The 27,560-nt window shown below is 36.8% G+C and overlaps 1 protein-coding gene across 3 annotated transcripts in view; it reads left to right on the plus strand.

The window, feature by feature from the left end:
- YES1 (YES proto-oncogene 1, Src family tyrosine kinase) overlaps positions 1-27,523 on the plus strand; it is a 50,841-nt gene extending 23,318 nt beyond the window's left edge. For all 3 annotated transcript variants that reach the window (XM_054640793.2, XM_077184692.1, XM_077184687.1), the window contains 11 exons: positions 10,155-10,427; positions 14,555-14,654; positions 15,329-15,427; positions 18,408-18,511; positions 18,691-18,840; positions 19,064-19,219; positions 19,518-19,697; positions 21,933-22,009; positions 22,347-22,500; positions 23,027-23,158; positions 23,926-27,523. In XM_054640793.2, the coding sequence (XP_054496768.2) occupies positions 10,163-10,427; positions 14,555-14,654; positions 15,329-15,427; positions 18,408-18,511; positions 18,691-18,840; positions 19,064-19,219; positions 19,518-19,697; positions 21,933-22,009; positions 22,347-22,500; positions 23,027-23,158; positions 23,926-24,134 (1,626 nt within the window). In that variant the 5' untranslated portion in view covers positions 10,155-10,162 and the 3' untranslated portion in view covers positions 24,135-27,523. The remainder of the gene's footprint in view (positions 1-10,154; positions 10,428-14,554; positions 14,655-15,328; positions 15,428-18,407; positions 18,512-18,690; positions 18,841-19,063; positions 19,220-19,517; positions 19,698-21,932; positions 22,010-22,346; positions 22,501-23,026; positions 23,159-23,925) is intronic.
- The last annotated feature ends 37 nt before the right edge of the window (positions 27,524-27,560 follow it).

Consider the following 27,560-nt stretch of genomic DNA (forward strand, 5'->3'; position numbering starts at 1 on the left):
GTACTTGCTGTGGTTACTGTGCTCAAAATGTAGGACTTGCCCAGACAGTGGGTAACAGTCATTTCAAATGAGTTCGGGCATGTGTGTGCATTCAGGACCATAAAAGGAAAAATTAATTTAGGGCAGCCCTATGGCCTCTATTGTGCAAGATGCCTGACTAGCTAATTAAGATAATTTCTCCTGGTCTTCTTGCCTATGAACACTATTACAGCTGTCAGTAGAGAAACAATAGAACAGCACTAATGATAGCTATTAGGGTTATAATTCTTGTTTAAAAATCACCCAGCTCTTTTCATAAGGGTGTTATTTAGCAGATGTCATCTTTTTTGTTTGTTTCATTTTGAATTTCTTTACAATTTAATTGTACTTTTCCCTTTTTTTTAATGTACAAAGGAAAAACACTATTGATTAAAGCTATTGATTAGTGAAGAACAATGTACATATGTATTTGTAATTGTTTATACATACTTTAACTTTTTGTTTTAGTTCAAAGGTTGATATTTTCCAGCTGTCTTCTTGGAATCATTGCTGTTGTTCAGCAGAGAGCTAATTGAAGGAGGTCTGGGTGTATGGTCCTTGAATAAACGATACTGCAACATTTTGTCAGTAATTTGACTTAATAATTGGACTTAAACACTTTATTTACTGATTTTTCTTAACATAGTAATCATGTCAAGCGTATTAGGATAAAACAGCATTGAGAATAAAGGAGAATCTGCATTCAGCTTAGGGTGATGTTTGGCAAAGAGTAGATGGGAAATTCATGTCTGCAAAGCAGGAATGTGCAAGTGTAAAGTACAGTGTATCAAACACACAGCAAATAAATCATGTCTTAAGTTCCATGAGGTTTCTTATCAGTGACCATGTGCTATAATTTAGATGAATATAACATTATAGGGTCTTTCATTGATTTATTGCTTTAAGTTGCTGCAACTGTTCCTTTCTGTTATATTTCTAAGTTGACTAATGAGGTTGCAAGAGGATTCTTGCTGATATTGAATTCTTCTGTCATCTTCAAGTATGCCCATCTGACAAGATGAAAATTATTCATAAGAATTTAAGTGTCTCTGAGTTTCTGGGAGCTTGCAAATGTTGTCATCCCTTTTTCATATGTAGTTCATAGTTGAACTTTGAAAGAAATTGCTTCTTAAATTATCTTTTCAGAACAAAAGTGCAATTTGTTCTTCTACCATGTAAGTTTTATGTTGGTTTTTCTGTAAGGCAGATGTCCCTTGGGAACATGTTTTGCATGCTTCATGCTGTGAGACCCAGAAAGCCAATGCTAGTTTAATTTAGTAAACAAAATTTAAAAGTGGCTTTTTTTAATAACTTTTGGATACTTTCTTTTTAATATCCTTAAATAGAATGTCTGAAAACTGCTTGAAAATGGTCTATGATACGAGGCATAGGTATCATAGGTTTGTTGTTTTCCAAATAAAATTTAATGAAAGCAAAATATTTCTATTTATAAATTGATTCCAGCATCCTGTCTAAAATATCCTGGATATCTTTGACAAGGTATGATGTGCCTTAAAATCTGAAACGATCTTTTGACCAGGCTTTTTAAACATATCCAACTTTTAGCTTTTAAGATACTTGTAATTATTTGAATGTTAATAAAAATAGCCATTGCACTATTAAAAAAAAAAAAACAGCAGAATTGTTCTTTTCTGCATGTATTTATTGACTATCTACTTAAATGTTCATGACAATACAGCAGCAGTAATATTGTCTAGACAATATATTGGTTGTTTTGTCTCTAGTATCATCTGTTGTCAGAGAAAATGTCTTTGTGTGGTAAGGGCTTGAAATTGTATGGCTAGACATTGTAACTCTAAATTTTAAAAACGGTCTTATGTATATGTATTATGTATTTCATCACATAAAACTGCTTTTGCAATTCTGATACTTTAGTTAGTCTCTCCCTTGTGATCTTGATTGTTGGAATAAAGAAAATTAATCCACCAGTGTTACGTATTTTGCATCGTCTGCCTTTTCACCCTTTCTGAAAGTGAAGAATATGTTGACTTCACTCAAAATTCAGTATACATCCCGAAAACAAACTTTCTTTATGTAGAAGCTCTATTTGGCAATTGATAGGGGTTTAAAAAATTAACTATTTAACTTTGCTGTATTTTCTCTGCTCTGCTTTGGAAGTTAGGAACAGCTCCCTTGTGATGTCAGTCAGGTACCCCAGCTAGGCTCTGTGCCTGCTGCAGCTGGGTTTGGGGTGTTTGGTACTTTTCCATTTGCTTGGGGTTCTTTACCATCCAGTAACTTCTTTCTTTTTGCTTTCCATTGTCTTGCACACAAGGTGGGCAGCTTCCAGCTGAAGTGGGGATTGTTCCTGTGGGCAGATGGAATACCAGGAGGTTGATGGTGGGAATGTGCTTTTTCAGATGTTGAGCAGTTTGGATGAGGCAACCTTGCACTGGTGTATCAGACTGAAAGTCAGGCTGCTACAGTTGCTCTTGCAAGATCTTAGTCCTGGCCCTGGCTGTGACATTCACCCCCCTGTGGGCTTTCCTAAGCCTTGTCTAGATCAGAATGTTTCTGATGTTTAAGTCAGTGTCAGTATAGTAATAACTACTTCTGTTTTCTTGGATAAGGTTATTTTGACTTAAACCACTAAGCATAAAACAATTCAAGTGAAGACATACTAGAATGCAAATCCTGTGCAAATGTTGCATCAACAAATTCATAAGCTGGGACATACCTGTTGGAGTATTCTTCAGGTAGCTGAGTCCTTAGTCTTGGGGTAGAATTTCTGAGCTACAGGTTGGTGGAAGTCAGAGCAGTCTGCCCTCATCCTGCTTGTCTCGTGTTCCAAGGCATCCCCTGCTGATGCCTCTTTATAAAAAGAGACAAGCCTTATTTTATGTCAGAGTCCAGACCCACAGTGAGGGGTAGAACTCCTGCTTAGAGGCAAAGGCCACTATTGGAGGCAGAATAATATATATATAATATATAAGCTATATATAATATATAAGCTAGGTCTTCTTTGATGAGAAGTGTGTTAAGAATTACAGTAGGCTTGCTTTCTTCTACCTGTAGTCTGTCATTCTTGGCCACTTCCTAGTCTAATTGGAAGCACCACCTTTTCTTACATAAAAAACCTGATCAAAGAAAACCTACTACCCTAGATAGTGTAGGTGAAACTTTGACTATAAATAAGCACAAATTTATGAGTATGTCTGTTTTGCAGAGCCAGCTGGGTATCATCCATGACATGGTCATTGTCTCCAGTATGCTCTTGAAGCCTTTGCCTGTCTCTAAATTGAAAGACACTTTAGAGGTACACAAATCTGTACCTCTACAGATTCAGCTGTCCAGGTACACAGTGAGTGGGTGAAGATCCTACATGTGTTTGACCCAGATAAAAGGAAGAATGTAACAGATAAAAAATAAGAGAGTGTTCGCATCTCTCCTAACTTTGCCTCACTGATAACCCTTAATTCCACTTTTGTTTTTAGAACTTTTCTTTGCCATAGTCAATTTTTCCTTCAACTTTGCAACCTAGCATCCAGTGGGACCTTAGAGTTGGATTGCTAGGGCCTGTTGTGGACTGGTGTGAGGATTGTATTGCCTGCTGGGGCAGTTCCATCTCCTACCTCTTAGTTCCAACAAGGACAGTAAGTGTTTCCTCAGTAGAGAAGCCTTTGTTTGGGATGATCCAAATTGGAGAACTGTAAATCCTTAGACTCCTGCATAGGTACAATGTTCAAAATCTGATACATCTGGGCAAATGTCCCATATCTAAGGCATTCAAACCTCAGAGGAAACAAACTTCCATTGAACTTATTCCATTGAGGGAAGAAAAAAGTCAGGAAATCATGGAAAGACACGAAGTATTGAAGGACCTTCTTCTTTTAGCAATTTCTGCTTATCCTTGTTTTTTAGGTAGCATTTTGGAATCTCATATTCCTTCAGTGAATTACTTCAGTATTCGTTTGTGATCTTGTAAGCCAGCTAACTGGTTCCTCCACTAGAAGGATCAGTATCAATCATTAATTTAAAGCAAATTCAAAATTCTGAATCCTGTAAAAAACACAAACCAGAATAGCAATATGTAATATTTCCAATATCTCTTGACTCTAAAATGAAAAATGTCCACCTAAAAAGCATTTTATTCTCAGTTTTTTTCTCTGTACAGAATCCTCTGTTTGTTACACTGGGTTTGCTAGCTGTAGCTTTATTAGAAAACAATCCAGAGTCTGTTTTGTTGCTGTGAAATCAAAATCATTATCACGGTAGCCCCTCTTTTTTTTTGTTCAATATGTTTGTATAGTCATGATCAGAGAAGCACTAGGTCTGTACAGTCATTAGGATTCAAAAGTTCAGCTTGCCTTAGTAATAAAGAGGATGGTTTTAAATGTCTATTTTAGTGTATGGGCAAGATGAGATCTAATAGTACTGAGTTGTAGTTATTTTTTGGTGTAGAACTCCACAAAGATGTGTGGTAAACATTGAAATTCAAGTAATATAAATGCTTGCTTCAGTGGGGGTTTTATGAATGCTTCTTCCTTTATCTTCACTTTTTGTTCCTTATTAGATCATTAATTGCAAGGTCATGTCAGTTGCACTTTAAATGCATAATGATGCAGACTCTCTAAGGCCTCATTGCACTAATGTTGCTGCTAATTATAAAACTGAATACAGTAGAACATCATTCTTTGAAATGTCATGGATTGTTCATGGTAAAATAAGCAAACCCTGCAATTTATGACAGCTCATAAAAGATAAATTATATCCCATGATAAAAACGGCGTAATTTTTTAAAACTGTATGTACTTTGCAAAGAACACAGGGCAATTCTTTAGTACACTGTCCTTTATAAACAAGGCAGGTTGTTTTGTAGACAAGAGAGCCCACTCTTGTTTTCATACCAAAGCAGTGACCTGTTAAAGATGGACTGAATTAGCTGGATATTATCATAGGGGCTAAGACTTGTTACCTCTTTACTAGTGGTTTTCAGTTTTTTCGGTCTGTGTCATGTCTAATAAATGATTTTTCAATACCACCAGCTGAAGCCAGCTGTTTGGCAGATGCTCTATGCTGTTTGTCCAGTGTACAAAAAGCCAGTATGGGTTCTGTGTCTCTGTTGACATGTGGAATCAGCTCTACACTTGTTTGAGCAAATAGACAGCTGCCAGCTAATGGATCCATTAGCAAACTTCCCACAGAATATCCTGTCTTTATCACTGCATGAAATTTTAATAACTTTTAATCATTACTTTAGTTGAAAGTTAAGAAGACCTTTTTGTAACGCATTTGTTTCACAGAAGTGAAGGCATGTTTTTTCTTGACAGAAACAATTTCTTTTTTATGCTAGCACTGAGAAGTGAAGCTGCAGTAGCAGTGGAAATCTTCAATGTTTTTTTCATCTTTTTATTAGCCATTTGTGAACCTCACATTATTTTTCTGTATTAGGTAGCATGGAGAGTTACTTTTTAGTTAGAGGATTTTTTGTATGTTTTAGGTGGGAAAATATTTGCAGTCTTGCCTTATCCTTCTGGGAAGAGACTTGATTTGCTTGTTTTAACTTGACTTACTCTTTGTAGTGAAAAATCACTTTTTAGCTGTATGGACAATTTCAGTAATCAAATGTAATGAAATCAAAATGTTGAAACTGCCCTTCCTTTAGTGATTGTCTTTTTCTGTACCTCTTTGTTATGGTACAGTACCTGGTTTATATGAGAGGTTGAAAAGAGAGGAAGTCCCTAGAGCATCTTGCCCTTTGTAGTGCCTTGAAACTGCTACATGTGACCGTCACTCCTGGCCTTCCTCAAGATGTAATCTCCAGAAGGCAACTGGGACATGCTGCATTGTAACACAAGAGCATAATCAGAGAGGTAATTCAGTTGGCCCCAAAAGGAAACACCAGTTTTCTTGGATGTCTTTTGTTTGGTTGTTTTGGTTCTTTGCATTTTTTTTTAATAGTGATAGGTTTTGTTATCAAATGCATTACAGCAAGTGAAACAAACATAAGCCTCTTCCAGCCTTTGGTTCAGGGTTTCAGATGGTAACACCCAGCCCTCAAAACCTCTGTGCTGATGGGTAGGGTATGGGGGAAAGGCAGCGCAGTGTTTAGAGGCATTTGCAGGCTGCTTTGCTCTAAGGCATGTGGCTGGAACACAGTCAGTTTATCCACCCAAATTGAAATCCCCTCTTTCAATGAAAACTTTTTCTAATCTTCCTTGATGCCAGTAGTAGACCTTCATTGAAGCACTCCTGACAATCCTGCATCCCAATGAACCAAGGAGTAACTTATGTAACTATCAACTGGAAGGAGCAAAGACACGTTAGATAAACAAGTAGGTTCTTTGTGACACCCACCTCTCTGGGCTGGATGGACAAGGCTGCAGACACCCTGAGGGAATTTGTCAGTATGCTAAGATACAATTGCTTTAGAAGAAAAACTTGTTTTTCTTGGTCTGGTAGCTCATCCTTAAAGGAAAGCAGCAAAATGCCAACACGAAGACTTTACTGGCCACACTTTTCAATTGTTGTTGAACAAAGCTTTCCTCTCGTCTGGGACTCTGCTATAAAAAGGAGTTGGGATGATAAGAGAGCAGCATTGACTTTCCTGGAGTTCTCATCTTGTCAGAGTGTTTATTAAGGGTCTTCTTCATTGTGTGAGGTATTTGTAGGGTATTGAATGACAATTATCTGTTGCTCTTTATATGGCTTCCCCAAAAAGCACAAATCCAGTGAGATGCTACTAAAATTTCATTTGATTCCGACTTCCTGGGGTACTCTCATTCTTCTTTTGATTTCTGTGGGCACCCTGTTAACCTTCAAGTGTCCTTAACAGTAATCACTTTAGTTTCTGTTTCTACTTGAGAACATTCTAACATAGGTTTGTTTTCATCTAGAAGGCAGAACAAGACAGCTGGATTTATAATCCATGCCTTTGTGAACATGGTTTCCTGATAGACCTCCAGCAAGCTGACTGCCACCCTCTCCCACCCAAAATGTGTGGCACAGTGATCAGAATCAATAGGTGAATGTTTGTTTCAAAAAAAGAACAAGGTGCTGAAGTTACTCAAATAAATTGCCTCAGACACCAGTCTGGCATGAAACAATGATCTAATTAGTGGGAAGTTAGAGGCTTGTGAATAAGATACCTTGGGCCAGCATTGCTTTAAATAGATTGACTTCTGCAGTGAAAATAGGAATTTCCCATTTGAGTCTATTTTAAAGAGTTCAGTGCAACAGAAAGAGAGCTGTTAGCTTTTTATGACAAAAATGTATTCCTTAATATGTTTTTGCTGGCCAGGCAAAGGATGGTAAAAATAGGTGTAAAGTTATTTCAGTTACATACATTTTTGATAACAAATGTAATACCAGAATAATCAAATCCAGCATTGCACACCAGCTGCTTAGGGATTTTTTGTTCTTTATCCAGCAATTTATTATAAGACTAAACAGTACTAAGTCGTTGGGGGTTTTCCCCCACAGGATGGGCAGTCAGGGATTTTTTACTGCTTGCTCTTGGTTTATATCATCTTCCCTCCCCTCATGCTTCTAACTTGTCTTCACAAATGTATATACAGAATTTTACTGCAGTTCGCACCTATATTTATTTGCTTTTGAAAGCTAGGGAGTTTGCTCAATTTTCTTTTGTGGCTATGCAGTTATAAAAGTGTTTACATTTTTGTCTGCTTATTTCTGAATGTCTTTCTCTCTGAAGTGCTGATTGAATCTCTGCTGTTAATCTCTTTAACCCCTGAAAGAAGATTACCTTAACAGTGAAGTGGCTGGGGAGGGGAGAAGCAAGGGAGAGGTTGATTCTGTTTTTCTCAAATGAATTCAGGTCTTCAGTAAGGGCTTTTCTTTGTGACACTCAAGCATCCCAATAGTGAGTTCTTGCTGTTAACACAGCCTTAGCGGGTGAGCACATACGGGTGGTAGTAGTTACCAGCCATTTGATCAAATCAGCAATTCCTTGGGCAGGATCCAGCAGTTTTACTGGACTTGGTAAATGGTTTGCTATCTATTTTTTTATTACTTTTTTTTTTTTTTTAATCTTGAGGTCTTATCAGCCTGCTAGAAGTTAGGCAAATGGCACAAGGATGGAAATACATTTGTGATGGACATTTGGACAGATGTCTGTGTGCTTCCCTTTTAATCTACTTGATTAACATTAGTAGTGTGCTGGACTTTTGAATTTGTGCTCAACTTCCAGCCAAAGGCAAGTAATCAGTGCTATTAGAAAAGACATTTTTGTAAAGGTAATTGGATTTTTATTCAATGCTAGCAGAAAACAGAATTGAAGTTTTTTAAAAATAGTCAAGTAGGCCTCAGAGGAAGACAAGAATTCACAATAGGCAGCCACATGGCCAAAAGAAAGTATTTGGGATTATAGTGTCTGTTTGCAGCAGTAGAGAAATTAAAAGGATGTGATTCTGGATGTTTGACTTCTATTGTGAATTAATAACTGGCTTTTCTACTGTATATAGTAATGTGGTTTTTGTAAAGTATTTAGGCACATTGCATTCTTATTCACATATTTGAGCCTTGCTCTGTTAACATTTGTTCATAGTTAATAAGTTGGCAATAATAGTATAAGAAGTAAGAATAATTGAAAAGGTGTGCTTTGTGATGATTCATTATTCTGTGGAAAACCTTAAATGTGATTTGTAAAAGGGCAGTTATTTGACTTTGTTGCTGCTTGTTTCTGCATCAGTAATTGTATTACATTGCAGTATTAGGGGCTGAAATGACAGGGTGAATATTATGTTTTTGAGCATTAAATTTTATAGGGTGTTTCGCTGTCTGTGGACCTTGTTCCTTCCAGGAACTCTGATTCATGGTTCTTGAGGAAATTACAGTATCTTTATTATTGTAACGGTTAGTTATACGGAGGGTGTTATTTTCTCTCAGTGTGACTCTATTACAGCAGTATTTGTTTAGTAAAATTTACTTTGTTCCATATTTCTGTGTCTAATAGTTAACAAGGTAAGAAGGAATTGAGAAGGAAAAAAAGATTTAGACACACATTGGGAATTACTGTATTTTCCTAATTGTTAGTTAGAGTACATGAAATTGTTGTTGTACTTATAAAAATACGTGGTTTTCATGCTTTCAGGCTCCTGCTGTTTATTTTTTTAATTGATTCATTAGAGAATGTTGAGCAGTTGATTTCCTGTGTCTGTAGAGGTTTTACTTTTGTAGTTAAAGTAGATTTTTAAACCCCCTCCTGCAAATAACACAGGGATTTTAAGGCCAGACTTGTGCTGCATCTAATAGGCACTGCTGTTTTCTTCCTGATTTGTTTCCTAACTGGGGTAAGCCAGAAAATGCCTGCTACCAGTTGTCACACCACCTGATAAAAGACAGGTGGTGACTTCTTAAGGCTCAGTCGGTGTTAATTGCTGGTGACAGGTCTCCTCTGATTCCCTTCAGCAGCAGGTAATAGGTGCCCCCACGGTAAAGAACTCTGGCACTGTCTGCCTGTAGTGGGAGATGCTGGCACTCCTGGGCCATCAATTGTCACCTGGCCAGGCACGGTTCTGTTTCTAAATCCCTTAGGAATTGTAATTACTTTTGGTTTTTTGCAATTTTAGTTACTCTAGAGCTTAACCCTATCCTCTGACTGTTGAAGGATCTGAGGTTTGTTTGTGAGATGTATTTGGGGGACTGGCAATGGATGAAAACTTTGTCTTTAAAGATGTCAGCAGTTGGTCAAGACTTCATTGGCAGATGCTTAAAAAAGAAAGCAGGAATGCCCCATTCATTTTCTTTGTAGAATTGCTTTGGATTTGCTTCCTATAATTGAGTCTGGATTTGTCACATCTGTTTCCCCCTCCACCCTGGTATAGAAGATTCCAGTGTCTTTTCCTCATCTGTTGCCTGATTCCTCCTTATTTTCTTTGTTACCATTTACAGTCTGTCAAGTTACCAGGATGAAGAATAATTCAAATGTGCTGTTATTATGTGAAGTTGTAAAGGAAAATAATTAAGGCTTCCTTAGTCTGGTAATAGTTTAGGTTTTATTCCAGAACATTTTTTCATCAGAGTTCACACTCTGCATGGGGTTTAACAGTAATAAATTCTCATTTGGATTAACTTTTTGGGAATATCCTGTGTTAGCTATCTTAAGACCACATGAAGGTGAACTCTTTTTCTTTTTTTCCCTTTCATCCTCACAGAAACAACGATGGGGTGCATTAAAAGCAAAGAAGGTAAAGGCCCAGCCATGAAATACAGAACTGAAAATGCTCCAGAACCTGTTATTTCCCATGTCAGTCATTATGGATCAGATTCCAGCCAAGCAATACAGTCACCTTCAATAAAGGGATCAGCAGTTAATTTTAATAGTCATTCCATGACTCCTTTTGGAGGGCCTTCAGGAATGACACCCTTTGGAGGAGCATCATCTTCATTTTCAGCTGTGCCAAGTACATATCCTAGTACTTTAACAGGTGAGTGTTACATAAAATGATGCTATTATTATTTAGTATTATACCCACAAAAAATACTGTGACACCTTGCCACACAGAAATAAATTGCAAATTCCTGATTTTCAGTATCTTTACTGCTCATGTAATAATTCAACCTGTATTCACCAGTGACTGGGGCATGAAGGTTGGGTGTTCTGGCTTTTATTTTTGTGGAGACAGTTAAGATCACAGAACAGAGAAATTTAAGATTTACTAAAGACAGTAATGGGAATAGTTGATAAACTTACATTAGAAGTTGTAAGCTGTTGAAAGGATGTGTATGGGATAATGGCTTTAAACTTGGAGGGATGTACAAAATGAAAAACACTTCATATTCAGGAAATTGGTTTTTTAAACTGGTTTTAAGTCTGACTGCTTTTAAGTTACATTAATACAACATTGAATGAATTTATAAAACTAAACTGGATTTGCATTATATTCTATGTACTTTGCTGTGGGAACAATATGTGTGAAATGAAAGAGTGGAATTCCCATTTTTGGTGGTCATATGAAAACCAGAATGGAAAATGTAAAGATAGAATTTGCAGCACACAGAGACCTTTTTGGCTGAGGTGTAGAAGATACAGCATTTTAAAGCAACATGCATATTTGATGTTATAAACCCACCTTAATATTAAAATCTTAAAACTTACAAAAATACTGATTTTGTCCATGTTACTGATTTAATTGTTTTGATGGATATTTTTGAGAGGAAGCTGTGATTTTTTTTTTTTTTGAGAGACACTAAGAAGATAGACTAATTTATTCTAGAAGCTCTTTACAGAACTTTCAGAAAACAGAGTAAATAATTCCTTAATAGTCTATTTCTAGTTTCCCCCAAACCTCTAATGTTAGCACAATTACAGTGCTGAAGTGTTTGCATTGTTCCAGTGGCATTTAAAGTCTTTTAAAAACACAAGAAATCTGAGATCCATGAAAATACATTCTGACCTTGGCATTAAGCAATTCCGGAAACCAAGTATTAATTGTCAGGTAGTGATCACCCCATGGTCCTTTTCTTGGGAGTACATTAAAAACCAAATAATTAAAATGAACATCTAGCCTGTATCATTTATGAGTCAACTGTGAATCCCTCTTTTGGATGAACATATGCAGAAATTAAATAAGGGCAGCATTTGTTTATTTTCATTAGCTCTGCTGAGGAAAGTTTATTGTATTTCATTTCCCCCAAGAACCTTGGAATATTTCTTCTTACTAGATCTGGTTCTTTGGTCATGTAGGAATGTCCAACAGTGCATGCAAGCACTCCTGGGCATAACCAGACATCAGGGATGTAGCCCCCCAATGGATACCACAAATCCTTTGCTGCAGAGACCAGAAGGGATGTTCTCTTGCCTGCTCCTGTTCCTGCTGGTTGTTAAGCATGTTATATCTTGAACCAGAGTCAACAAGAGAGATTTCTCATGAAAAGAGAGTCTGATATCTCATCAGTGTGAAATCAGTTATCAGCAGGCAGGCTGATTTGTGTGAACGCTTCCATTGTTTTGCAATTAGGCAAAATGATACTGCATATGAAATTATTCCTCCTTGTTCTGTAAAACCAGCCCATCCACAGAAAACATACATACATAAATACATACATACATAAACAGAATTGCAGTAACAATTATTTGGTACATTCAGTACTGCCTTTCAGATCAATCAAAATTGGGTGGTTTTGTGAGCAAATGAGATAGCCTTCATCTGCTGTAAGCTTTTTGTATTTGTGACCAATAAAACACTGGATCACATTCTGTCACCCTTTGTTTCACAAGAGAGGAGAATAGATGGGCTTGTCAAACAGGATGTAAATGTCAGTAGTACTTATCCAGTTGATCAGTGATGAGTGACAAGAGGATGATATGGTTGTCATCATGGCCTGTAGTGAGGCTGAAAAGTTGAGCCATCTTTTATTCCTCTAGAGCAGAAAAGAAGAAGAAATCTGAGTTAGTCACACTGCTCCTGTATTACACACTGTCTGTCTTCAGATACTCTGAATTCATAGGATATTGCTGAAAATCAAAACAGAAAAATGGATTACTGTTCCTGTCTTCCATGAAGCTGTGCTAGTACTCTGTAATCCCCTTGCTAAACAAGAAGGTAAAATCTTCTCTCCAAAACCAGTCATAGATTGAGGATGGCATACTGACCTAATAAAAGGAAAATCTTTAAGGGAAGTCTTGTGGCTGCAGATAGTTTGAGCAACTAAACTAGATCACCTCACAGTGGTTCACAAAGAAAACAGCTGCAAAAGATTTGAAATATCATTTGTCAGTATCTTTGTTTAAATCAGTCCGTGCTGATGCTGTTCTCTTCAAGTATTTTTTTATTCTTTGCTATGAAAAAATAGCACTTGTGACTGAGAATAAAAAGAGGTTTTATGGTAGCTGAAGTTTTTCAAGTTTCTTTATATGCAGTTAAAAATTTTTGTGATATTGTGACTTGAGAGTATTGATTGTTTTCATCTGCTGAAGAACTTTCTGGGGATGGTTTATTTCCATAACTCTTGCTTTCTGTTTGTGTGAATACTGTTTGTATCCTCACTATTTTCTTGCTCCACCTATCAGTTTGTGTCATCAAAATAATGTAGTAATATTGAGAAAAATTGGTAGAACTGTTTTGATTTTTAACTTAAATTAGGAACTGCTAACTTCTAAGGAATATTTTCATTCATTTTGAGTTCATAAATCACACTTAAAAAAAACCCCTCAATTACTCTAACCTCCTGTGGGGATTTTGTTCTGTTTTTCCTAGCGGAACTGTAAATTCATTTCCAGCTGAGGCCTGCTGAGAGACTGTAACCACAGGAAGACTCCTAATCAAACTATTTTAGGTGATTAGGAGCTCTTATGTCAGAAAGTACACATTGCAAAAGAATATTGCATATAGACTGTCCCCATTGCATTATGTATTCTTCCTTTCTGATCATGATCATGCTGATTTTAAGACCTAAATTAGATGCAACATGTTTCTCTTGGTAGGCTTTCATGCATATCCTGATCTGTACATGTGCACATTAGAGATGTAGTATTATATGTTTAAAAATATGTTATTGGTTGGACAATCATTAGGCTTCCTAAATGTTAATTAGACTAAGAAATAGCATTTCTAGGGCTTAAAAAGTCTTTCTGAATTGTCTATTTGCAATTTTCTATTTTAACTTTCTCATGGTTATGGTACATGGTTCTTTATTTTTGCTAGTAGCTTGTACATCTCATACAGCCTTTCCTCCTTTCCCTCTTCCTCTTCTCTGTCTTCCCAGTTATATAGATTAAGTCTTTGAAGTATAGAAAAATGTTTTCTGCTGCTAAGTGTAGAAGCCTTCCTACCATCCACCTCTCTTACATCTGTCTCATTTAGGGAACATGTTCAACAGCATGCACTATACCAGCAGTGGGATGAGACAGCAGATTCCTTAGGGTTGGTGGAGTGCAGCTGTTCCTCATGTGACCTGTCTTGGTCCTTGTTCTCTGGAGTCATGCACTGATGGATCATCCTCAGCAAGGGTCTGCTTCACGGGTGGGGAGACTTGGTGGCATCAAAAAAATCATCAGTGCTAAAGCAGAGGAATGTCTTTGTCCCCAAGAGAATACTTTAATTTCTGGTTCAGTTCCTTGGGTAGGTCTTGATGTGTAACCTCCAAAAGTTGGGAATGCATCAGTTATTTATAGCTAAGTGCAGCAGGAACTTTCACTTCTGTGAAAATTAGTGGCTGATGGTTCGCTATTGTGGTGGTGTAGGTTCTTCCAGAATTGCATTTCTTAACAAGAAGCAAGCTTAATAAAGAAGCGAAGGGTTTGGGGTTTTTTACTGATGATGCATCATTGCAGGTTTCTGTATAAAAGTGCTGTAATTATTAATGTGCTTCCAGTGATGTGTCTAGTGGCCTTTCGTGGTGCAGAGGCATATTTTCAGAATGTCTGTTTATGGGCATAGCTCTCTCCTAAGAAGTTAGCAGGTTATTGATCTGTCTTCCAAAATGAGATGCAACCCAGAGTGTTTAGTTGCTTCCAAATCAAAACTGATTTATTGTTTCATGGACAAGTCCTTAAATCAAGTGTTGCAACATTACTGCTATATAATACAGGATTTTTTTTCTTTTTCCTAAGGTGGTGTTACTGTATTTGTGGCCTTATATGATTATGAAGCTAGAACTACAGATGACCTTTCATTTAAGAAAGGTGAACGGTTCCAGATAATAAATAATACGTAAGTGTTCTCATTCACAGACCTCACTAGGTTGTTTGAAATAATTAGATCCTTAGTTCCTTTGGAAATCTGTGTATCCTATTTCAGTGAAGGGTAATTGATTTCTTTTTTGTTTAAATACATTCAATATTCAACAAGCATGGGGTTAAAATACATAGTACTGCTAATACAATAACTTTTCTGGTTGAGATCAGTGTTTGGGTGCAGATGTAGAACTGTAGCAACTGTGGTAGCCCCAAGCCTTTTCTCAGCTGGGTGACCTCCTTCCCCTCCCTGCCCCAGCAAGGCACAGCTACACCCTTTGGGGCAGCAAAAGTGGGGACAGGTGCTGCTCCATCCCAGGCTCTGCACCTGGAGTTGCTCTCTGATCTGGAGAGGCAAATGAAGACTAGATAACTCAGAAATTTACTTACACATCTCTGCCATAAAGCATTCTGGGTTTACATTAAAAAAAAAGCCCCAAATCTTTAAAATATTAAATTCCACTAAGAGGCATTTGTCTTGCTCACAACACAAGATATATGTAGGTGCAGCACAAACTATTTGAGATGCCCACATAATTAAAATAACGTGTTACCTAAATTTACCTGCCTTTCATATGCAAGTACATTACAGGTGGTATGGGATTATGTGTTGTGTTTATATGTGGAAGAGGTAATGATGTTTCATTGCAGGGAAGGAGACTGGTGGGAAGCAAGATCCATTGCTACGGGAAAGACAGGCTACATCCCAAGCAATTATGTAGCTCCTGCAGACTCCATTCAAGCAGAAGAGTAAGATACTGTATTCTGTCAATTTTATACACTTCCTACCCTGTGGTGATACTGGTTTTTAAATTCATTATATGTAACATTTAAGGGTAAAATAGGAGAATACTATTAATGAAAGGATAGCAGTGCTACTTGGATTATGTCAAAGGTACAATTATTAGTAAGCATGGGGTGGACACTCACGCAGATGTTTTCTGCCTGCTTGCTACATGCAGGGCATGGAGAAAGGAGAAAGGTTGGGAGAATTCAGTAATGATAAAAATTGGAGGGCAAGCCTTGTGTATCATATAAAGCAAAAATGTATGGGTTTTAACTAAAGAGTTCACACACCATCAACTCTAGGTTTTTATCCCTATTTTTACTTGCCAGACCCTGAGTCAAGGTCAGCTATATACTTACATTCTAAAAAAGCATTTGAGTGCACAATTATTGTTAATTTATTAATCTGTAAGAACTTTTTGGTGACAAAATTGTTTGATATGCTAAGGACTGCTATGAATTTTGAAAATTATACTGCTTTGTGTACCAGTGCTTCATACATTCATTCACTAAAATCCTGGAGTGGTTAGACAATCACATAAAATGACTGTGGATCCCATAGGTTGGAGTAGAGTTTTAGGTTATCCTTGTTCCAAGGGATTGTATTTGTTGTACTAGAAATATAAAGTTGCACAGCCCTTGTTTCAGTGATACTGCCAATCAGCAGTTCACTGATATGTGCGCTTCTCTGTTTGCTACTGCATGTCTGGGAAAAGTGCCTTATTTTCAAGATGTTTGCTGAATCTCAAGCTGAGACTTCAACGTGTTGCTGCTGCTGCTCTCACTTGGCTCTGTGCTATTAAGAAATGATTGCATCAAAGATACTCTGTTATTTTACACCCTTGAGTTTCATCTGGTTTTAAAATTATTAACCTTTTTTTATTTTGGGGGGGAAAAAAGTCAAAGATTTCTTTTTTTTTAAACTATGCAATAAAAGCTTAGGCTATTACAACTGCAATGGTGGTAAAATGGAAATGATAGCCCTTTACAAAGAAAGCATAGCTCTTGAAACACTGGCCAGAACAAAGTGGTGGGATTTGTCTTAAGTTTATGTGATAACTGGAGGTGAGAGTAAAGAGGGATGAATGAGGAACCTTCTAAAAAGGTTTATTTAAAAAAAAAAACAGTGCTAATTTTATGAAATATCCCCACAGCATTTGGAATACAGTTCATTTGCTTTAGAGTTTGTTAGCCCTGTGCTTTGATAGAGTTCGTAGATTTTGTGTAGTGATTGCAATTAGAAATAAAAGTGCAAATGTCATACAGAGCCCCAAGTTGCTAAGAGTTTGTCTGTGGCCTTTTCTAAGCCTGAAACTGCTTTTGACAGGATCCATATTATTTGTGTGCTTCTCTTAATGGCACCATAATATAAATGTTTAATTGTCTCTAAAAAAGAAGCAATTAAACTCAACTATTATTTTATAGGTAGTGAAATAAAACAGCACTTTACAATATAGTTTGTAAATTGTTGTAGTCTGAGGAAGAGGCATTTTTATGTGAAGTTATGAACTAGGTTCAAGTTTGCTTCTGTAAGATTTTAGGTTACATTCAAATTGTCTCCAGTGTGTATAGGCTCATATCCATTTCTAACTTTGCACGTCTCCTTCAACACTCAAACTGCAAATACAACAAAATGTAAGAAAAAGTTTCAAATTCCCATGTGATTGCACAGGCCATTCTGTTCATGCCAACAAAGTGATCCCTCTTTATCTTCATTTTTTCCCCAGAAAATATTTCACCCACAAAGCCATTGTTTTGCAGCAGTTTGCAGTACTATTTTTCCCATCACTCATGAAGCCAAATTAGCTTGACGATAAGATAGTGACAGACAAAAATGTTTGAAATTTACACTTTACATCACTTGTAACTTCTGAGGCATTTAATAAAAACAGATGTAGTTAGAAATACATCTAAATACATCCAAAGTCTGGAGATTCATAGGAAGATGGACCTTAAAATTATCACTGGCTCAGAACAGCACTGTGTGGAGGATGTTCATCAGGATGGGCATGCTGTGGGAGTATAGAAGAAAAAACTCCTTATGTGAAAGAGCTGAAGGCAAGAAAAAATGCAAGTCTTCTAAAACATCTGTGTTCTTTTTGGTATCAGAATAATTCAGCAATTTGTAAATTGTAAACTTCACGAAGAAGTAAATGACATCTATCATAGGGTTGTTCCTAAATGATCAATATAAAAAAGAGCTCTCTCTGCTGAGATAGAGAAAGATGTGAGGCAACAGAAATTGAAACAGGAGAGTTTCCAGCTGAGTATTAGAAACATTTTTGTCGTGAGGACAGCCAGGAAGGGGTACAGGTTGCCCAGGTTGGTGATCTGTCCTTCAGGGTTTTCAAGCCTGAAGCAGACTACATCCTGAGCAACTAGGTGTGATGTCACTGCCTACCCTGCCTGCAGCAGGAGGCTGGACCAGAGAACTCCAAGGGTCCTTCCAACCTGAATGAACCTGTCCTCCAGTGATATTTATGCACACTCACTTTGCATTAAATATTGTTTTCTAACATAAAGCCAAAACTTTTTAAAGAAGGTATTTCAGCTGCAATTTTGATTGTGCTACCAAAGTGTGTCATCTGATTCATCTTGCCCTGAAAACTTAGCCTGAGGAGGGTGTTTCTTTCAACATTAAGAACAGCTGATGTCTGTTGTTAAACCAGCAGGAAACCATAGTGTTTGCAGATACAGGCCTCTTTGCATGTATTTTGTAAATAACAGAAATGAGAGTCATACAGAAATAGGTCATTTTAATCTTTTGTCTATATGGATGTCGTTGCTTTTGTTGATCAGTATCTGCTTTGGGATTTTTGTAGCCCAGCAACTGTTTTGGAATACTAGTAGTCCAGTCAGTGCTTGAGATTTCTAAATCCTTTGCTTATATGTGTACCAAAGCATAGGAAGCTTTTATTTACACATTTCCTTTTACATTTTCTAGGTGGTATTTTGGTAAGATGGGCAGGAAGGATGCAGAAAGGCTACTTTTAAATCCTGGGAACCAGCGTGGTATTTTCTTAGTAAGAGAGAGTGAAACCACTAAAGGTATGTATGTGTCTGTGTATCTCTTCTCTCTCCCCAACACCAAGGTGAACATTCTTCTGCCTGTCCCATGATACACATGAATGTGCACACCATGTGTGTGTGCCATGACACTTGGGGAGATAGGTTAAATACCTTTTTCTATTTTGGTGAAGAACCAGATGTGATTTTTTTTTTCCTAGGTGCTTATTCCCTTTCTATACGTGACTGGGATGAGGTCAGAGGTGATAATGTAAAACACTACAAAATCAGGAAACTTGACAATGGTGGATACTATATCACAACCAGAGCACAATTTGAATCTTTACAGAAGTTGGTGAAACACTACAGAGGTAAGTCCAAGTTCCAGTGTCCCAATGTTACCCTGTGCCTACTGTGAGGAGGAAGGACTGCATCCATAGCTTATTCTTAAAATTCACAACTATAAAATTTCTTTCTGATTTCAACAAAAAGTAAATGGATTAATTGTTTTTTATCAACATTAAGATGCTACTTTTCTTACAGTTTTACCCTTGCTTAACTGTGAAGCTGTTGACATTTTTTTCTGTTTTCCAGAACATGCTGATGGGCTGTGTCATAAGCTAACAACTGTGTGTCCCACTGTGAAACCACAGACACAGGGACTAGCAAAAGATGCTTGGGAAATTCCTAGAGAATCATTGAGGCTGGAAGTTAAGTTGGGCCAAGGATGTTTTGGTGAAGTGTGGATGGGTAAGAGCTTAATGTGACACATTTCAGTTGTTCCTGTGAATGTTTCAATAGTATTTTAAGTAAATCGGTATCGGGATCTGAAAATATAATATCGTAGAGAAATGAAGGGAAAAAATACCAGTTATGATCATGTAATCATGCATGTAGTGGTAAAATTAATATTCAGTATAGTTCTAGTTTATGATTATATCTAGTTTATTATTATTTCTTAGCTAAGAAAACAGAAGCAAAAAAAAAGTTTCAGCAGAAAATCTCTTCAGTATTACAGTGGGGAATAAAACCTGATCTGTTTCTCTAGGAACATGGAATGGAACCACAAAAGTAGCAATCAAGACACTAAAACCTGGCACAATGATGCCAGAAGCTTTCCTGCAGGAGGCTCAGATCATGAAGAAGCTACGACACGACAAGCTTGTTCCGCTGTACGCGGTCGTTTCTGAGGAACCAATCTACATCGTCACCGAATTCATGACAAAAGGTGTGGGACAGAATAGTTAGAAATGCTACATTTGAAAGGTTATTTAAGACCTCAGCAACAAATCAAATGTTTAATTAATGTTAGGTATAAGCTAACTGGAGTATAAGTGTTAATTTTGATTAAATTAAAATGAGCAACGCTTGACCTACTTGGAGCAGTCCTGATTTAGATTATGGGCAGAGACATGATTCTTTTGCACATCTGTGTCACCCTTTCTAATCTTCCAAGTACAAGACTGGGGGGTTTTCTCCTCATTTTTAGTGTGTACTGTCCATCACATTTAAATGGAACAGCATAGCTGGGAGTATTATTGTGAGATTATGCCCGCCTGTAGACAGGTCATGCTAACAACAAAACATGTTGTGCTTTGGGTTTTTTAGTGTTTCTTTCCCAGCAGTGTAATAGTAAATTTTAAAAAGGTTGAATGTTTTTTTTTTCCCAGACTCCCTCCTTTATCCCCTTGTTTTCAGTCTTTGATCCTTCTTCCTTTGCTCTGTGTCATTTCCCCCTCCCCCTGCTGCTGAAACAGAGATTTAGAGATTTAGGCAGAATGTAGAAATAAACATCATAAGCATATGACTGTTAAGAAGAGGCAGATTTCCAAGTCAATTATTCCATTTTTTATAAAATGAAGACTTCTGTTCAACTCAGAGAAAAATTTTGCTATCCTCATAAGCTACAGAAGCAAGGGAATGGCTAGTTGTGTTCAGTACTGCACTACAAATGTATGGGTTTGTACATCCACTTTTTTCCTGTTTGGATGGGGTTTTTAAAGGGTTGTGTAAGATCAAAAAGGTAAAAATGAATTGAAAATGTAAAAACTTCCTTCTGCATTTTTGTTCCTAAATAACACTAGGCAGCCATGCAAAGTCAGTTTTTATTGTTCAGAAATCAAGTTTCAGCAAGGCAGTAAGGAAAAAAATATTTATAACTGCCTAAAGAAAACCAAAGTTCACTACCAGAACTGGTTACCTTGCAAAAGCAAAAGAATTTTAATTTGTCAAAGTTATGGATTTAAAATGCTGTTGGAAGCTTCTCTTTATAGCTTTCCTTTGACAAAATTCTCATATTTTACAAAACCCACAGAATTTCCTTGTTCTAAGCTACTAGAACAATTTATTTTTATTTCCCCTTTCACAAGGAAGAGAAGCAGGTACAAACTGCAAAGTATCCAGCTGTTTTTTGCAGTGTGGACAGGTTACTAGAGATCAGTGTGAAATCTTTGCTCCTCTTCAGTCCTTTGATCTCATGAACCAAGGTCAGAAAAAGTCTGTGCAAACACACACAGCAAACAGCAGCAGCAGTGTGGGTCTGACCTGACACATTTTTACTTTCACTGTGCAAAAATACAGCAAGTCACTAAATTTATGTTGGAGAAATCTAATTCAGAATTACTGCTATGAACTGCTGTGAATCCACTTCAGGATATGCAGTCAAGTAGTTTCTTTCCCCACCTTGGCCACACTTGTAATTTTGTTACTGTAATTTGGACAGTGACAAGAGTGATTAGTTACCAATTTTCACCAGTTTCTTAGGAAAGAGATCCTATTCTTACCATGTGTGACATAATGCCACCTGTAAAAACTGTTATGTAGAGACAAAGCTTTATTGCTCAAGTAGAGGTTGGAGTCTTAACAGAAGCACAGGTCCTTGGAACTGGTTTCAGATACTGCTCATGTAATGTTCTGGGTACAATTGCATTATATAAATGGGAGAAAATAAGGTATTGTAAAGAATGGAAGATAGTTTTCACTGTAAGAAATAAAAAGCCACAAAATAAAAGCAACAATTTCAGAATAATTTCTCTAATATATCATTGGGGCTGGCAGAAAAATGTAAGTAAGGGATAGAGGTTTTTTTGTTCTGCAATTATAAATCTCACAGAAGAAAGCCCAGCTAGGAGGAGCACTGATACCAACAACACTGGAAAAATTCCAGTGGATTGCCAGAAACAGCAATCTGTTTTATTGTTTAGTTATTTGCACTATTGAAGTGGATTCCAAACCACTTGGATAGAATTGCACTAACTAGTTACCACTGCAGAGGTAACTATGGGCATGATCATTGGGTCACATATTCTAGTAAATGATGGATTTTCAAATACAGATTTCATGAGATAAATGTGTCAATCATAATGTCTAAGAAGAAAATCTCATTTGTGTTTTCAGGTCAGGTTAATGTTTTTGTTTTTTCCTCTTTTTTTTTTTTTTCTGAAAATGTGTTAATGTTTTGCAGGCAGCTTGCTAGACTTCCTTAAAGAAGGGGAAGGGAAATACTTAAAACTCCCACAGCTGGTCGACATGGCTGCTCAGGTACGAAAAAAACTTACAAAATGCATATTTTGTGCCTAGAGAAGAGGTTTCACATAGCAACTAAATGTAAATATCAAATGCTCTGGCTGATGTGTGCTGCTCTCTTACACCTTCTATTGTGGGTTTGTAATTTGTCAGAAAGGAAACAGTCTGGTTTGCAATTAGTAGATACTGCACAGGCAGACACACTAATCAGTGCCAAGCTCTTGGTTGCTATAATGTCATTCCTATACTTATACAATGGGAATTGAGCTAAAATAAGGGGGTGCTTCTTAATGCTTGGGAGAAATGTATCTAGCCATGAAAAATAACCTTTTATAACACTTTTCTTTTTAAGATTGCAGATGGCATGGCTTACATTGAAAGAATGAACTACATCCACAGGGACCTCCGGGCAGCTAACATTCTTGTAGGAGACAATCTTGTGTGTAAAATAGCAGATTTTGGTTTAGCAAGGTTAATAGAGGACAATGAGTACACTGCAAGACAAGGTAAGGCCAGTTAATTTATTTAATAAGACTGGTTGCCTTTCAATTGCTTAGAACTATTATATTTAGTAGAACATGCCTTTGTGTTCTGTGTTCATGGATAAAGATAGAAGTGTGCTTTCACAGCTCTGTTTAGGTGAGCCCCTTGCCTAAGTGTCATCCTAGTAAACTTCCTTTGTTCAAAGTTATGTGCAGTTTGTTTGTGATTTCAAAAAGCACTTTTAATTATTTTTGGGGGAGCAAACATGCTACAGTTTGAAGAGAGATGAGATTCCAGAGAAGTTGTTCATCAGTTTCACTTTTTGAAACATATTTAAGTAAGACTCTCAAATGTCTTTAGTGCTTCCAGATATGTAGCAAATAATTGCTGTCCTAGTTTGAGAAATATTAAAATACTATTCCACCTTGAATTTTGTCATAAAGTATAAAAATATTTTTAGTGCATTATTCTTTTCAAAATATTTTGAAGTGTAAGCAAATTGTGGATTAGCAAGGGAAAACTGAGCATCTGTCTTTCCAATGTTTGTAGGAGCTAAATTTCCAATTAAATGGACTGCTCCAGAAGCAGCGTTGTATGGTCGGTTTACAATCAAGTCGGATGTGTGGTCATTTGGAATTTTACTGACAGAGCTGGTAACTAAGGGGAGAGTGCCATATCCAGGTAACAGGAAGATTTAATCAATTTTTCTTTTCTTTGTTGTATTCTCTGCCTCTGAAGTTACATTTGTACTTTCTCCATTCAGAGCCCACAGTTGACAAGCAGAGACAAAAACTTAGTCACACCTTACTGGTTCCTTTGTTCACAAAGATACTTTGGTTTATGTTCAGATTAAATCTTGCATATTTTCAAATGTTTTAAGATAATAGCACTTCTAAATGTGCCTGACAGTTTATTTCAGATTAGTGGATATCCTTATGTTTTCTCTCTGTCTGTTCCTGATATTTCTACTTTTGACATTTTCCCAGACTACAGAGAGCATCACTACACTGAACCTGCTAAACCAGTTTTTGAAACTAATCATTTTTCAGCAGATATTTTGCTGGATCTGGAATGTGTAAGGCAGTTCTGTTAGGGATATTTAAAGCCTTTTTCTTGGCCTGATTTCAAATTAAGTTGTCCTTGAGTGGAACCTAAGGCAGGGAAAAGCTATTTGGACTTGAGTCTCCTCTATGAAAGAACAGGTCCAAGGCAATGGGAAAGGGAGAAAGGGAAAAGGACTATGTTTTGAGGAATTACCAGTGTACTGAAGTAATTTTCAGAAAATGTATTTAATGCAAAATGTAAAAATTTCATTCCCTATAAAGTGTGTTCATTAAAGGTTCTGTTCTGGTAGAACCACATGCATTGCAGCTGCAGAGGTTCTTGAAAAACTTTGGGAAACTGTTCTTTGCATAATGTCATTGAGAGCTAATATGCTTTCCTTTTAGGAATGGTGAATCGAGAAGTTCTGGAACAAGTGGAACGTGGGTATAGGATGCCTTGTCCGCAAGGCTGCCCAGAGTCTCTCCATGAGTTAATGAAACAGTGTTGGAAGAAGGACCCTGATGAGAGACCAACATTTGAGTATATACAGTCTTTCTTGGAGGACTACTTTACTGCTACAGAACCACAGTACCAGCCTGGAGACAATTTATAAGCCAACAGTCTATATAACATGCACAAATCTGCCAAATGTAAAAGACTTGCAAAGAATTCCTGAAGTCTCTAAGGAATCACAGGAAAGAAAATCTTCGCTACTTTGCATGCTCTTAATGGCAAACTGGAATTTCATAATGCAGTTGCACAAAACCACTTTTAAAGTGTTATACTCTGATTTACCAATGACATATTTTTTATTTTTTCCTCTTTCCCAACTTATTTTCAGGGTCCAAAGGAAGCTTACTGAAAATATGGGGCAGAAAAAATGAGTGTTGGTGTGAACAATAGCTGAAAAACCAATGTTTCAAATCCTTTATTCTCCGAATATTTGCTAATCATTGTACTATTGAGGGAACTGTGTGGAATTTGTGATCTTGGGGTAAGGCCTTTTTAAAGCAGAAGAACTTTGTGGGACCAAGCAATTCTATTCCAGTTCAGTAAAACTCCCTGTGTTTAAAACTACAGATGTGTGCCCCCACCCCCGCAAAACAAAAGATGGTACAACTGTATTTGATTTATAGTCTCAATCTTTAAGCTTCCACTTTCATGGACTTAATTAGAGTAGGCAGGTAAAAAGAGAAATTGGAACAGTGAATGAGAAACTTGATCTAAATGGTAGACCTCAATAGTGAGATTAGAGAGCATAATGCACTGTGTTAATACTTGTGTTAATATAACTGGAAAGTAGCATGAGAGATTTTTCCTTTTTTCTTTCTGCATAGCTAATTAAGAATAATGAAGGTAACTAGAAAATGAGGTAATATTTTATAAAATTGTGTTGATAAAGTATGATGATATTTGAACTTGAAGCTATGTAACACAATCACGGGGGGAAAGCCTTTAATCTTTTAAGCTCCAGTGGAACAGCGAGCTTTTGTATGGGAAGACTACCTGAACAAAGTTACAAAGTTCACCAGGAAAACAAGACTGAAGCTGGTAAATGGCCACCTTTTAGTCCTTTTTCAAAGACAGGTTTGGTACTGTTGTATGTGGCTTGTAAGTGTTAACGAGGATGGGTGCCACAAGTGCTATCTGTCACTAGTTCAGGGATTTGATTGCACTTTTGCTTTTCTTGGCTATTAAGACACACACACCATTGCTCTTCCCACTTCTGCCCTTCCTACAGAATTATTTAACTAAAAATAAGCGAAAGAAAATGTGAAAGTTTAAAAAATAAAGGGATAAAATATATTTAATATTGTCCAAGTAATGAAATTTGCTGGTATTCAGCCCAGCTGACACTACATCTAGATTTATTTTCTTTGGCTACTGACATATCAAGCAATAACGTCATGTCTTTTACTCAACAATTTGCATGAGGTTCTTGAATTTCTGATCAAGCTTATATACTTTAATTTTGAAACACTCTTGCTTAGTTACTGGCTTGGAATTCATATTATCATTGTAAAACTATCCAACAAATGAATTCAGAAGAGCTGGTAATATAGTTCTGGTACTAAACTTAACATTCATGGGTTTACACTACATTGAATCCAACTACCAAACAGATCTGTGTCGGAACAGTGCCATCATTTTTCATTTTCCCTCATCATTGCTCATCAACTGTACATCTGTGGCTATCAAATTTTAAAAGGGCTTTCTGTAAGAAAAACAAAAACAAAACAAAAAAACACATACACAAAATACTTTAAAAACCCAAAAAAGATGATGAAATTTTAATTTTTCTAAATATTTTAAAATAATAACACAATCATATGAGTTTATGTATTAATACAGTCATAACAAAAAATGCCAACAATGACACTGGCATTGTATGGATTTTTAATTACTGAATGGAACAGTTCATTGTAATAACACTTGTATAGTAAAGGAATAAAACACTAACTTAATGAACGTGTTCATTGTAAATGGTTGTGTATTATAAAACTTCTCCAAAAGAGTTTGTATGTTTATGAAAATTTATTTGTTTCACCTGAAGACCTTGATGTGGTTCTTACCCTAACAGAGTTTAAAATTCACATTCACACTTTTTATATAAATAGTAATAAGTTTAATTATGTAACTAAGTATTTTTATAAAGTATGGCATTGTTGAACTGTTTTGCAGAATTGGTTCAAAATAAATTTCACCTTGATTGCATCTGCTTATTTGAGGTGGGGGGGGGAGAAGGTGGGAGGGGGACAAAAGCAGAGTAGCCTTCAAATTGAGGGGAGAAGGACGGGAATAAAACATTCATGAGGTTCTTTTTATCCTCTGTAAATTGTACTTCCATGCAGGATTGTGAGTTCATTGTGCATTATTGCTGTTAAAACAGACATTTTCTAGACCAGTTCACAGGTCCTTGGCAGGAATGGGTTAGAACAATTCTGCCTGGGCATAAAACAAACCCCTCTGGTGGACAGACAGACAGACTTGGGATTCTTGTGAGAGCAACTCCAACTTAAACTCTCAGCTGGCAGTCACTGTCATGCTGTAAGGCAAGCACATATCCTCCCTCTTGCTTTCTCTGGGATTAACAGCCACTGTTCACTTCTGTCTAATTTTTCAGGGAATTTTATACGTTTGTTCTTGTGACAGCCAATGTTTTATCTCAACCTCATTGAATGTTACCTGTCTCAGCGACCAGTATGACTCAAAGTGCAGATCCTGGCATGTATCTACAGTGCCACTGTAGGTCAAGGAGCTAGTACTGTTTGAGTTTCAATAATAACTAACACAGCACTAAAACCATTCTTCTTACAGAACCTACAAACTGCAAAGTTTGCTGTATTTTTAGTATTTCCTGTAATGTAATTAATGTTTTACTATTTTTAATGAGAACAATCATGTAATTTATGGTAATCTGTGCTCCTCCCTGTTGTCCATCCAAACCTTGTGATTCCCATTCTGCATGCTAGGCCTGCAGACTGTTTCTGTCATGCATTGTTTCAGGCTGTAGTATTTTAAGAATATTTTCGTAGTATTTTTGAGTAAACTTCCAAACATAAACATGTATGCAAGCCTACTATTTAGATAAAGTACATTCCTACTTCAGCATAAAGCACTATGAAAAGAACCTTATGTGTTCTTATCCTTGCAACCACTGAATTGTCATTTCACTAGGCTTGTGAGTAGCCCTTACAACTGAAAAGTAGCCTTGGAAAGGATTAGAGGGGTTTTGGTTGGGTTTGGTGGGTTATTTTGGTTGGTTGGGTTGTTTTTTTGTTTTGTTTAAAGAAAGACTTCTAGAGTTTGCTGATGGGCAGAAACAAGGCTGAACACTGTCTTACCCACACTCATCTACAATACTAATGTTTGTTCTAAAACACATTTTCTGCAGCTGGAGTGAGTATAAATGAGTATAAAGAAGTAAACTTAATGAGCCCCACTTTTGTTATTTATTTTCAACTGTTCAATAAACTTCTCAGTTTTTAAGTTTTCCGTGGAGATGCTGTAGATGTTTGTATTTGTGGCAACATTCCCC

Source organism: Agelaius phoeniceus, chromosome 1, assembly GCF_051311805.1.
Source record: "Agelaius phoeniceus isolate bAgePho1 chromosome 1, bAgePho1.hap1, whole genome shotgun sequence".
Classification (NCBI taxonomy): Eukaryota; Metazoa; Chordata; class Aves; order Passeriformes; family Icteridae; genus Agelaius; species Agelaius phoeniceus.